Below are 13,219 nucleotides of genomic sequence, written 5' to 3'. Positions count from 1 at the left end.
GACGCGGCGCTCCCCGCTCGCCTCACGCCGCCGCCCGCGGGTCTCCGGGCCCTGTGGGGCCCAGGGCAGGCCCCGACCCCGCCGGTCTGCCGCTCCGCCGCCCCCCAGGGGTGGCTGAGGTGGCCCCAGCCGGTCTCCTCCGCTCCTGGGTCCGGTTTTCGGTGCTGCCGCCGGGCAGGTGGGAGCTGCCGGCTTGGGAAGAGGGGAAGGGGGATCTGGCGGTGCGGCGGCTTGTATTTGTTCGGGGGGCTGTCGGGGAAAGGCCGCGGGGGCCCAGCCGAACCCCGCTTCCCCCGTCGCGCCGGCCAGGAAAGCGGCCATGCCAAAGAGAGGTGCTGCTTCCCCCGTCCGCGCTGCGGCTCTGCTCCCCGAGGGAGCTGAGGTCGGCCACGGGAGGTTTTGCCCCAGAGCCCGGCTTTTCGGGGACCCGAGGATGGGTCGCGGCACTCCGGCCAGCGCATGTGTCCTGCAGCAGCCGCCGACAGGGACGGCGATGGAGGGCGTTGGGTGTCAGGCCTGGGAGGTGGGCACTTGGCTGCAGGCAGCGGGCTGAGACCCCAGCAGGGGTCCATGGAGGAACGGCATCCGCCTGGTGCTGTCTGACAGCAGAGTCCGTGTGCGTTTGGTCCCCACTCTTTGAGATGAGCGGTCTGTTCTGCCACAGATCCTCCAAGAGAAGTCTTTATGCGCGCTTAAGTCGGTATCCCCTCTGCTTTTCAGGCAGCACCGAGGTCCGATGCTGTGGGGCCGCTGAAAGATGCCGACCTGCGGGCGGCCCTGGACGTGCTGCGGTGTTACGACTTGCACTCGATCGTGGAGGAGTGGTTCATCGAGGTGCTGCAGACCGACCTTCAGGCAAATATAGCTCCTGAGTTCTGGAACTGCATCGGCCAGTATGAAAACACAGCTGACGAGCCCCAGTGCTCCTCGCTCCTTCTGGACGCGTTTTGTCTTCTCAAGTGCCGCCTGGACCCCTACCTTAACAGTCTGGAACTTCTGGAGAGGTGGACCAAGGCTGGCTTGCTCCTGGGGACAGGTGCTCAGATGCTGCAAGAAAAGGTCTACACCATGTTCAAAGCTATCCTTTTCTTCTCCACTACCAAATCCTTCCAGGAAATGATCCAGCAGTTCTACAGCCGCACTTTTAGGATATATATGCGGCAGTGGAAGAAAGGAGAAGATGGATCGAACGAGTGTGAGAGCAGCATGAGTGAGACCGAGCAGGAGAGTGATACGGAGGAGGGTGGAGCAGAGAGCCCGCTGTGCGCAGGCTGCAGCACCAAGAGAGAGCAGTGCTGGTGCCCCAAAGCCATGGAGCAGTTTCAGCAGCTCAATGACATTCTGTACGTAGGTGTCGGGGTGGTGGCTGTCACTCAGAACAAGCAGATGGTCTGGATGGGGAGCACCAGCAGGTTTGCTTGATACCTGAAAACAGTAGGAGTTACGTGTGAGGTCAGGCTGTATCATGGTGCCGGGTAGAGAACTTGACACAGGGTTTCAGCAACCGGTTGCCACGTGGTGGTTGAACTAGAGCAGGTTTTTAGACAGAAAGTTCATCTCCGTGGATATGAGAATATCTTCCTCTTGCTCTAAGGCCTTCTGTCCACAAGGAAGCGAACTCTTCTAAATGAAAAAGCTTTTGATGGCTAGAAAATAATGTTTCTAAGGAAAATGGGATAGCAGTAGTGTCATGTGTTATATATGTAGTGCATCTGTGCGGGCTATCAGAGCATTTAAACTAAGAGCTAGGCCTGCATCTGTGGAGCTTACAGGGAGGAAGGTGCCTTCAGGTAGCTAGATTTTTCTTTATTTGCTTGTACCTTTGCTTCCATATGCTCTGAATCGGGTCGCTGTCTGTGTCTGTAGCCGCCGGCTGAATTTGCTGGAGAGAGTGAGCGCCGATGCTGTCACGACCATCTTGCACAGGATGATAGAGGAGAGGATGGAGCAAAGGTGCAGGGGGGAGTACGAGCACTCCTTCCTGAATGAGTTCCAGGAGGTAAGGAAGGCGTGCGGGCAGTGAGGGCCCTTCCTTTGGAGATGCGCAGCTGCTCTTTTACTGCTTTAGTAGCTCAGGCTAAAAGTGGATTCCACAAAAACACCTGGTCCAGAGCTATGACTCCCACCATCCCTAGCAGAAGAGGTGATTTTGATTTAATACTAGAGGGGAGGGTTTGCTCTGACCTGTGCATAATGGACCATTATATTTCACCTGGTGATGTCCGTAGTAATGAGGGAATTTCTGTGGTTCTGTTTTGCAAACTACAAGAACATGTAGTGCCACCTAGCCTGCAGAGAACCCTCCCTCTGTGTAGGTGGGGTCATAATTTGAATTTGTGTGGTTGTTTTCTTTCTTCTTCACAATTTTTCAGCATCCCTTTAAAATAGGAAGCGAAGCTGGGAGGTGATGCTCTGGCATTGATCTCACCAGTGGGCAACATACAGAATTAAAGTCCTTCCTTGCACCTACCCGTTGTTTTCCTGCTACCTTAAACCGAGTTTGCGTAGGGCTGTTTACCTAGTGTGACCTTAAAATAAAATTCTTCTCCGGGTTATGGCTTTTCCAGGGTACAGTCCTGGCTCTGCAGGCTTGCCCTGCGCTCTTTGTTCCTCGATGCATGACCTTGCCTTTTCCTGTGTTGAAGAACAATGTGTGAAGTGAGGTTGCCATGCAAACCAGACTGCTCTCTATGGTTGCCCTAGTTGCCTTGCTGTTTGCCGTGCCGGCCGGTTTTTTTGTCTGCAAATATCAGCAGTCATTTTATATTTACTTCCCTTTAGTTGCTGTGCAGCACTTTATTGGACTTAGTGTGAAATGCTTCTGGATGACCTGGAGATTGTTTAAGGGCATTTTAAGGGCGCCAGAGAAAATGCAACTGCATTCTGTTTGTCAGACGTGGCAGAAGGTCCTCTTGCTCCCACTGCTTCAGAAAGGCCAGCGTGTTTGGCTGCAGAATATCGGAGCATGTCAGAAGTAGGAAGAGACGATTTAAAAAAAAAAAACAACAGTAGAAGCGGTATCCAAATTGGGAAGCTATTTCAAAAAAAAGACAAAAAGCACAAGCCTGGCGAGCTAGAGGTAAAATAGAAGTCTGAGAAACAGCTTCCTGAAAGTACAAAGGGCTGACAGCAAACCCCCTTTTCAGACACATCAGCAGCAGTCTGGAGCATCAGCTGCTAATCAGGCTATGGCAGGAGCACTCAGAGAAGATAAACCCACGGGGAAAAATGGGTTGGTTTGATAATAATTGTATTCCTTAAAATTGAGTTGCTTTGCATCAGTTAGTCCTTTCCTTTTGTTCTTTAGGAGAATTCTTTATTAGCTTTTCCACAGTTTTGCCCAGATGTTCTGTAGTTCTCAGGTTTGTCCTGCTTTGTAATTAGCAGAACTCGTGCATTCCTTCAGTGTCTCCTCAGTTGAGTAGATAATTAAAAATTAACATAATCAAACCAGATCCGAACTTAGCATTTTTGTTTCAGGCTGTCCAAATCCAGTTATCAAAAAAGATTCATATTTACTAGCTATTAATACTCAGATATTATCCCAGGAAGGGCTACACATTTGCCACCTTAAAGTAAAAATAAAATTTAAAAGAAGCATTTCTTTTTAATATCTGGATATTGTAGTTGAGTACCTTTGAAATTTGACAATTACACATTTCTCTGTAGAAAACTAGATCTCAAATATAAAAAATTACCCTCTGATGCTCTCTGTTCAGGTTTTTATTTTATTATTCAGTGACTAGGCTGGTGGTTGAGGTCTTGGTTTCAAGTGCCTGAGTTTGGTTGGTAAGAGTATGTCTGTGAGTCCTTGGGATGGCTTGCTTGCTCTTCATTGATTTCAGGAGTCATAGAAATTTTGGGCCAAGGATGATGTGATGGGCAATTTGCTCATATTCTTGTAAAGGGAATAGTTCTGCAAGTATAGAATGGAATGGAATTCTGCAAAAATAGAATAGTCTGCAAGTTTTTTAATATACCCTATCCTTTTTGGAGCCCAGCACGTATGCACAGTCCTCAGTCACCCTTTATCTTCTCATACACATCTGCATAGTCCATATCCTTCACCTTTAGTTAAAGTTCACATTCTTTCAGCTAGGCTTTCCCTGGCTATAACCCAGGCCAGGGTGCATTTGGAGAGCAGCTGGAGGTAATGCTGTCCTTGGCTAGCTGCTCATTTCTGCTTGCTGTGGTAGCTGCCCTGGTGATGGGGTAAGTGTGGGATGTGATTGTGCATCCAACTGTGGTATTCACCATCTCTGTACCCCCCCCCCCCTTTCGCAGTGGATTGAGAAAGTGATTGGCTGGCTCAGCCGGGTTTTTCTGCAAGATAGTCCCTTGGCACGCTCCTCTCCAGAAGCTAGCAGCACCTTGAGGCGCTGGCGGTGCCATGTCCAAAGGTTCTTCTACCGCATCTATGCCAGCATGCGCATTGAAGAGCTCTTCAGCATTATTCGAGGTAGGTGGGACCCATTAAGTGTGCATTCACTCTTGGACTTGGTTTGGATGAATGGTAGATCTGTCTTGATCTCCTGATGTGCCACGCTGTCTCCTCTTGCCTTCCCACAAGAACGTGGCGTTGTTTCTAATCACTGCTTAGTTTGTAGATTTCCCAGAGTCGAAGCCTGCTGTGGAGGACCTTAAGTTCTGCCTGGAAAGGACTAATCAGAGGCAGCAGCTGCTCAGCTCCCTGAAAAGTGCTCTGGAAATGCGACTTCTGCATCCTGGTGGGTTTTACATCCCCGCATATATCATAACACTGTAAGGAGCGTGGGCATGAGTGGGGATCTACTGGGAACCGTCATCTGATTTCATGTTTGATGAGTGAGAGGCAGCCAGGCTGTGCCTATCGCGTGCTCCCTGTGTTTGAGTGTGCATGGACAGCAGTAGCTGATTATATCTCAGCCCCTTCTTGCCTCATTTCTGCAGTATGGTGAGGACCTGAGCTAGAAGTTTAGCTTTGGTCCAGATGGGTAAAGTCTTCTCTGCTGTGTGCGGTCTGAGCTCCTAATGCACAATCTGGGCTCATCTGGTTTGTAGTAGTCTCTGAGCCTGTGTTCATGGTTGGAACTGGTTTCTCAGACATACGGATCCGATCTCTCCCTTTGGCTGGGGCAGTAGGGCAGCAAGCCCTTCGCCTCTGACTCCATGGATCGAACAGGGGGCTTAGAGCATCCAAGTTCCTTGTGTCCAAGCCATTAGTCTGTGCTCTGGGACTCTTGACTCCCTCTGCCCCTCTCCTGTAGGAGTCAACACATCTGATATCATCACTCTGTATATCTCGGCCATCAAGGCCTTACGGGAGCTTGACCCTTCCATGGTTATCCTCGAGGTTGCCTGTGAACCCATCAGGAAGTATCTGAGGTAAGAGGCTTGCAGGGCAGTCTTACACATCCCCTTTCCCTCGCTTCCCTTTCACTTGCTCTGTTTCTCTTCCCTGTTGGCAGGACTCGGGAAGACACAGTGCGGCAGATTGTGGCTGGTCTCACAGGGGATGCTGAGGGCTCTGGTGATCTTGCAAATGAGCTCTCGAAAGCTGACCCGGTGACCCTGGAGAACGGCCAGGAGAGTGACGATGACATCTCAGAACCAGGGGACTGGGTTCCTGACCCGGTTGATGCAGATCCAGGTTAGATCCCAAGACCAGAAGTCCTGACAGCCCACTGTTTTCCCCAGTGGGCTGTAGTCTTGAGCAGCTCATCTGCTAGTCCTCTAGAGCTGAGCTGGCCTGGGGCAGGTTTCTGTTAATCTTGTGCTGTTGTCTGCTGGATTTCACTAGGAAAATCAAGTTCCAAGCGTCGGTCCTCAGACATCATCAGCCTGCTGGTGAGCATCTATGGCAGCAAGGACCTGTTTATCAATGAATACCGCACGCTTCTGGCTGACCGGCTGCTACATCAGTTCAACTACAGTGCTGAGAGGTGAGGTCCAAGTGCCCAACTCCAGGGCTTTCCATGGTAAAATCACCTGATAAAGGTGTGCTTCAGCCTCAGTCCTATGAACAGCTGTTTCTGGAGCCAGGAATGTCTTTGGCCATTTCCTCTGCAGCTTTGGGTTTGCATCTAGAATTTCATGCACTCACATCTTCTCAGCTGCTTCCTGCTCAGTCCTTCCCTTGGCTTGCACTAGTAGGGCAGCAGGTAGGAAATTGGAGGCACTGACACCCTCTTAGCTCCATCCCACATGTTCTGGCAGCCCTCACAACCTGCACAGGCTGCTTAGGGTCAGCAGAAAGTGTCAAAGTAAGAAAAAGGGATGAACTGTCAGGAAACCTCAGTTGCAACCCAACTATGTCTCTTGATTGAACAGTTGCAGTGGTTTTCCCTTCTGTGAAATGCAGCTAGTGCGAGCCACGGCTGGGATAGGCAGTCTCAGGCAAGTGGCTTGCCAAATGCTGAGGTTGCACTGTGTTGTTAAGGGGGATGGCTAGGTGCTGTGTTCGTCCAAGTGAAAGGGATGGGAAAGTCTTCGAAAAGCTGCTGGCGTACAGAGAAAGTGACCGTTCCTCACTTAGATGCTAGGAGGCATCCTGTTCAGCTAATGTGCTTTGCGAGGCTTCCTAGGGAGATCACCCTTGTGCCAGGGACTGCATTCTTGGCTGTGTTGCAAGGGGTGGAGGCCGAGCCAGGCTCATCTGTCTGAGGGACCTGTGTCTGATCTATTGTTTCTCTTATCAGGGAAATCCGCAATGTGGAGCTGCTGAAGCTGCGGTTTGGTGAAGCTCAGATGCACTATTGTGAAGTCATGTTAAAAGTAACTTTTGGGTTTTTTTTCTTTAAATTCAAGTCCTGGTTGTTTGAGCTCATTGGGGAAGGGGAGAGACTTGAGGAGTGACCCAAAAAGGGTCTTTTAGGAAAGTGGGGTTCCCAAAATCCCAGTGAGGGGGCTGATTTGTGACAGGCAGAAGTGCATTCAAAATCATCTCTGTTTTTTAAGCCCTGTGAGTCAGGTTATCAGCTCTGGGAGATGGTTGCTCTGGTGCTGTTGTCGCTCCTGCCCTTCCTGCAGTACAGTATTCTGGCGTTGGAAGAGCTGGGCTCTTCCAGCTCCTCTAGGGTTGGGACTCTGGAGTTTAATTCACTTCGAGCACTGTGGGAAGAACACTGTCCTGGTTTCAGCTGGGATAGAGTTAATTGTCTTCCTAGTAGCTGGTACAGTGCTATGTTTTGAGTTCAGTATGAGAAGAATGTTGATAACACACTGATGTTTTCAGTTGTTGCTAAGTAGTGTTTAGTCTAACGTCAAGGATTTTTCAGCTTCTAGTGCTCAGCCAGCGAGAAAGCTGGAGGGACACAAGAAGTTGGGACAGGACACAGCCAGGGCAGCTGACCCAGAGTGGCCAACGGGATATTCCATACCATGGGACATCATGTCTAGTATATAAACTGGGGGGAGTAGGGGCAGGGGATTGCTGCGCGGGGATTAACTGGGCATCAATCAGCAGGTGGTGAGCAATTGCACTGTGCATCACTTGTACATTCCAATTCTTTTATTATTACTGTTGTCATTTTATTAGTGTTATCATTATCATTATTAGTTTCTTCTTTTCTGTTCTATTAAACCATTCTTATCTCAACCCACAAGTTTTAGTTCTTTTCCCGATTTTGTCCAGCATCCCACAGTGGGGGGCGGGGGGAGAGCGAGCAGCTGCGTGGTGCTTAGTTGCTGGCTGGTGTTAAACTACGACAAACACAGGTCTGGAGGGACTGCGGTGTAGGCTAGCATTGAGCTGTAAGCCCTTCCTCAACTTCCCCACAAATGTTTCTGAGTACACAGCAGACTTTCTAGTAGATACACATGATCATGTTCTTTCCAATGTCCCTATCATCATTTGGAGACAATGCTAGTCACCTTGTTTAATCATCTCCTTTGCTAAGGGTTAGCACTGACTTGGAAGAGAAGGAGCTGCCTTAGCTTCCTCTGCCTTTTCCAGGATATGGCTGACTCGCGACGCATTAACGCTAACATTCGTGATGAGGAAGAAAAGCTCCCAGAAGAGGAGAGGCCACCATTCAGCCTTGTTGCCGTTATCCTGTCAAGTGAGTTCTGGCCACCGCTGAAAGAGGAGAAGCTAGAGCTTCCAGAGCAGGTCAAGGAAGCCATGGAAGCCTATTCCAAGAAATATGAGAAATTAAAGGTGAGGCAACCTTAATGCTCCTCAAAAAAGCTGTGTGCTGTTCAGACTTTGTTACATAGCATGGTTTTTAACTTCCCTTAAATTTTAGGTGCTAGTACACCCATGCTGTTACGGTGGAATCCTAAAGTCCTTCAGCTTTGAATTGGGGTTAGAAGCTGCGCTAGCTTAGCTATTGCCAAAAGAAGGGTTTATCTCTTTATGGGGTGTCTGAGTTATTATAGTGATTGCAGTTAAGGAAGAGAGTTTTCTAAAATATGCCGTTGTTTGTTAGTTAAATGGATACTGAGGTGGAAGTTTTTAGGCATCTTAAGTCTGGTCTAAGCTTGTTGGCCTAAGTTCTATAACTAAGTAGTAAGTGACATCCTGTCCCTGTTGGGCCTCTCTTCAGGACCCTGGCACTCTCCTCCCCTGTTTGTCCTCTTGAAAAGAAGCTCTTTTAACATGGTGTCATTTTAAGATTCACTGTTAGTCTAGAGTTAGGTGAATGTTGCTTCCTCTTCTGTCTGTGGCCTCTCCTGGATTGTTTTGTTCACTTCTGGAGGGTCCCTGTGTTGTCTCAAAAGCTGGTTTTTTTCACCCAGTGTGCTGTAAGCCAATCAACACATCAAGTTGAGATACTTGTCTTTATTGTTATACTGCAGTATAGGGTGCCAGGTCTCCAAATACCTGCACACCTTTAGAAAGAAAGGTTGAGGTTTTTATACAATTTTGTTACAAGGAAACACATATAACAAAAATTGTGATAGGCTACACAAACTTATACAATGAAAAGATCTTTTGAGCACGTCATGCTCTTGTCCGGCTCATTATACTGAGGTGGTCTCACATTTACATACTCATTATGCACAAGTGGGTGTTGATTTTAGTATTAAAATTAAGCAAGGTAAGGCAAGGACAGAGTCTTTTACTTGATTCTCATCCAGCATTGACTAACCTGCCTTTATCTGTGCCTAATGAATAATATGTTCTTGGTTATACATACTGCACATATTCTAACTCTGTTTATCTTAAGTTTACATGATCACCTAGCAGTGTCTCCTAGCAGTGTCTCCAAGGTAATGTATTTCTTCATAACAACTGTTTCAAAATTTGTTAAGTTTTGCCAATCTTGTGAGTTAATTCTGCGAGTTACTATAACACCTGAACTCTGTGTTAAGACAGTTTAGGTGCAAGCATTTTTGGTCAGTTTGACTGTGGCTCAGACAAAGTCTGAATCCATGCCTTTTTAAACAGCATGGAAGGGTGGAGGAGAGGCATACAGAGCAATTGTAACCAACCATGCAGTATTCTTCTGTTCTCCAGGCACTTGATCATGGCAATTAGTCAAATAGAGAAGGCTGAGTTGCATCTTGCTCTGCACATACAGAACAAGTTGGAAGCAGGAGCACCTGTCTGGAAGTCAAGGAGAGATCTAGGTGACATCCAGAACAGTGGTCTCGGCTTTCTCATCTTGCAGCTTCTTACCTGGTATAGTGCAGAGCACACATCTGGAGCATGGATGAGTCAGATCTAGCTGTCATGCCAGTGTAGTGTCTGTGTGCACACACAGATGGTTCCTTGCAGCCAACCTGAATGCAACTTGGTGTCTCATGCAAATGTTCCCCTTTGCCTGTCCACTTGTGCTCTGACTCCACTTCAGGCTTGGTTTTCTATATCCTTTCTTGAACTTGTTATTATACACCAGGTGATGCATGCCATGAGGCTGGGAAGCTCATACTTCTAGATCCTGTCTCTTCTGCTGTAGCTACGTACCAGATGTGGGTGCCACCTGATTTCTGTGCCTGCAAAAAATTAGTTAGGGGAGGTTGCAGGAGGAGATGCAAGGAGGAAGCAGCCTCCTTGAGCATCCTCAGCCTTCAAAGCAAGCAGTGTTCTTTTCACATCAGTATCAGAAGAAATTGCTTCTCTTCTGAGGAAATCCTGCCCCAGATGAGTATTTATTTTCCGGTAGAAGTTTGTCCTGAGTGGTTCAGCTGGTCTTCCTCAACCTGTGCTTACCCTACCAGAGAGCTGAGTGACTTTTTAGGTGTTGGTCTTGGGCAAGGGCTGAACAACAACTTGTGCTGAGGAGGATGTTTCCCATGAAGGGGTAGGGGATGGCTGGGTGGTGGCAGTGCTGGTTGACTCATGAGGAGGGGAGCAGCTTTCATGTCTGGCAGAGGGGTATGGAGCGCAGCTGGCCCTGGTGGTAGAGGGGCATTTGCAATAACGCAGTGCTTAGTGATTCCCATTAGAAGATCTGCTGTGAGTGGCTGCTTCTCCCTTTTCCAGGCCATGAGGACCCTGAACTGGAAGTACCACCTGGGCCTGGTGAGCTTGGACGTGGAGCTGGCAGATCGCACCCTCTCCCTGTCCGTCTCTCCTGTGCATGCCGCCATCATCCTGCACTTCCAGACCAAGAGTGAGTGCTGTGACACAGACTCAGTGTTACCACCCATGTCTGTGTGCTTCCCGTGGGTGGGTGGGAAGGCTGTGTTACTCAGGTGGCTGAAGGCTCTGAGAGCTCTGGCAGCAGGACCAAGACCTGGTTCGTGGGCTTGGATCTACCACAGGATTCAGCCAGGTCTCCAGCTCTCGTAGGAGACAGCACCCAGCAGGGCCACAGCTCAGCACCTGGTCTGCTTTCAGGCAGTCACTGCACGCAGCTGCTTGCTCCCGGCTTGCTCCCCAGCCTTCCCCATCCTCTTACTAAGTCCTGGCATGCTGGGAGGTGGGCAGGTATCCTGTTCTCTTCTCCGATATCCATGGTCTCCGCAGGTATGTGGACACTGACAGAGCTAAGTGAAGTGCTCAAGGTGCCGGTGACATCACTGAAGCGTAAGATGACGCTGTGGCTGCAGCAGGGTGTCCTGCGTGAAGAGCCCCAAGGCACCTTCACTGTGATTGAGGAGGAGCAGAAGGACCAGGTGGAGAAGGTCGTTCTGATAGACAGCGATGAGGAGGGAGACTCCGCCATGGCGTCACAGGCTGACCAGAAAGAGGAAGAGCTGCAGGTACCCATCTGTGTGTCTCTGCTGCTTGTGAAGCCAGCAGGATGGTGCAGACATCCCATGCTGTTGGTTTTGGGGAATCTGATTAAGATGATGGATTCAATTTGCATTTTGGATTTGCGTTTTCCACTGCAAGTGGCTAAGTCCAGCATGAGAGTTTTTTGAAATGGGTATCTCTTGATTAATGCTCACTGGTGCAGGTGCTAGATTGCAGCCTTTCCTCCAGAAAAGTGCCTGGCTGCTGAGCCAGGCAACCATTTGGACATCTCTTAAATGTGTTTTTTCAGTTTTAAAAAAAAAAGTCTGAGACATGATTTCATGTTTGAAAATAGTCATAACTTATTTGGATTCACCCAAGCAGTGCTTTTTGGCACTCTACACTGCCAAAAAGGCTTACCTAGCACTTACAGCTGGACTTTTGCCTTCCCTGTGTTGTGGTTCCTGGATACTTCCAGTGCTTTTTCTACCCATGTGTCATGTTGTGTGTGTGTGTTGTGCTACTGTGCAACATGGAGGTGTCATACTGGTGTTTATCCACTGAGGGTCATGCACGTACTGCATGTCAAATCCTGCTTTCTAGCTGTGTTTCCCAACACCTGGTGCTGTTCTTGGGTATTTCCTGTTTAAAGACTACATGCTTATGGCTGAGAGCAGAACTTACTGCCAGCCACAGCCTTGCTCTGCTTTTGGGATACAGGATGCTAAAGCACCCTTTTTCTTCATGGTATAGGTGTCAGTATGGTTTACTGTTGCTTGTGTGTCCCCCTCTGCAGCTGTTCTGGACATACATCCAGGCTATGCTGACAAACCTGGAGAGCCTGTCCTTGGAGAGGATTCACAGCATGCTGAAGATGTTTGTGATGACAGGCCCAGTGGTTACAGAAATCGATATACAAGAGCTGCAGGGTTTTCTCCAGAAAAAAGTCCGGGACCAGCAACTCATCTACTCTGGAGGTGTCTATCGCCTGCCCAAGAACTGCAACTAGCCCGCTAGTGTCCCTGCTTTCCCCTCTGCGTCACTTCTCTGTGCCTGTGCTCAGCTCCAAGGTGCTGCCCAGCTCTCTGCATCCTGCTGGGTAGTTCTCTGCTCTGGGGGTTTGCTGTGCCCTCTTCCCCAAAAGGGTGTCCTTTTCCACATGGAGACAGCTCAACAGCAGCCTGGGCCATGCACCCCACAACTGCTGGGTCTGGGCCTGCTCCTCACATTGCTTTTCCTCCCATACGTGAGTGTCTGGGCCCACTTCACTGTTTAATAAAAAGCAGCAGTCTCCTTTTTCAGATGGTACCAACTCCTTTGTTTCCTCTTGGCAGAGCACTCTTGGCATCAGCTTTCCTATGCTGAAAGGGCAGGCAGGAAACTCCCCAGTCTGCCAGGCACCAGCTCCCTTTCCTTGGGTCTCCATCTGTAGCCGTGGGAGGTTTTGGGAGGGGGACTGTTGGCTCCAGTTGCTCTCTGGGTCTCTGTGCGGCTAAAGCAGCGTCTTGCAGCTGGTTGTGATGAGCAAGACCCTACACAAAAGCAAGTGTTCACACTGTCTCCTTTGGCTTATGTGGGAGGAAGACTCCAGGGTCTGCTTGCCCTTGTTTGGGACTCTTAAATTTTGTGGAATAATTTTATTGTGGGATGAAGAATACTTTAGATGGATGAGATGTAGCAGTTCTTCAGGGCAAGTTGTTTAGTCCTGCAGGATAAGTGGATTAACCAGGCACTAGTAGGATTGCTTTACTATGGCACAAATACACGTCTCCCAACACCACGGTGGCTGCCCTCGAGGGTGCATTGTCTTGGTGTGCTTTGGAGTTATTGGCACCACTGAGATCAATGAAGCAGTTGGATGGGATAATCCCTGAACTCTGTTGGTTAAACATCATGCCCCCCAACCTGGGTATCAAGCAATGGGTTTCAGGATTGTATTCTGCATTCAGGGTGCCTTAGTCCTGCTTTCTGGGTGGGTTTTGCTCATCAAGAGGAATATGCTGGGGAAATCAGGCTTTTACTAAAAATTTGCTTTCTGTGAAGCAAGGAATGAGTTTCCACAGCCTAAGGAGTCTTTCCCCTCCTCTGCTGAGTATTCTGTCCCAGCCTGTGGGC

The 13,219-nt window shown here is 49.1% G+C and overlaps 1 protein-coding gene across 1 annotated transcript in view; it reads left to right on the top strand.

The window, feature by feature from the left end:
* Window positions 1–12,381, top strand: part of ANAPC2 (anaphase promoting complex subunit 2) — a 12,556-nt gene extending 175 nt beyond the window's left edge. The window contains exons 2-14 of the mRNA XM_010571144.1: window positions 721–1,343; window positions 1,867–1,999; window positions 4,285–4,459; window positions 4,608–4,727; window positions 5,247–5,364; window positions 5,448–5,629; window positions 5,780–5,921; window positions 6,678–6,753; window positions 7,934–8,137; window positions 10,409–10,538; window positions 10,895–11,130; window positions 11,901–12,128; window positions 12,168–12,381. Coding sequence (XP_010569446.1) covers window positions 721–1,343; window positions 1,867–1,999; window positions 4,285–4,459; window positions 4,608–4,727; window positions 5,247–5,364; window positions 5,448–5,629; window positions 5,780–5,921; window positions 6,678–6,753; window positions 7,934–8,137; window positions 10,409–10,538; window positions 10,895–11,130; window positions 11,901–12,113 — 2,352 coding nt within the window. The 3' untranslated portion in view covers window positions 12,114–12,128; window positions 12,168–12,381. The remainder of the gene's footprint in view (window positions 1–720; window positions 1,344–1,866; window positions 2,000–4,284; window positions 4,460–4,607; window positions 4,728–5,246; window positions 5,365–5,447; window positions 5,630–5,779; window positions 5,922–6,677; window positions 6,754–7,933; window positions 8,138–10,408; window positions 10,539–10,894; window positions 11,131–11,900; window positions 12,129–12,167) is intronic.
* The last annotated feature ends 838 nt before the right edge of the window (window positions 12,382–13,219 follow it).

Source organism: Haliaeetus leucocephalus, unplaced genomic scaffold (genome assembly GCF_000737465.1).
Source record: "Haliaeetus leucocephalus isolate CR32 unplaced genomic scaffold, Haliaeetus_leucocephalus-4.0 Scaffold306, whole genome shotgun sequence".
Lineage (NCBI taxonomy): Eukaryota > Metazoa > Chordata > Aves > Accipitriformes > Accipitridae > Haliaeetus > Haliaeetus leucocephalus.
The sequence above is the reverse complement of the archived record's forward strand: the minus strand, read 5'-3'. Positions and strand labels throughout refer to the sequence as shown.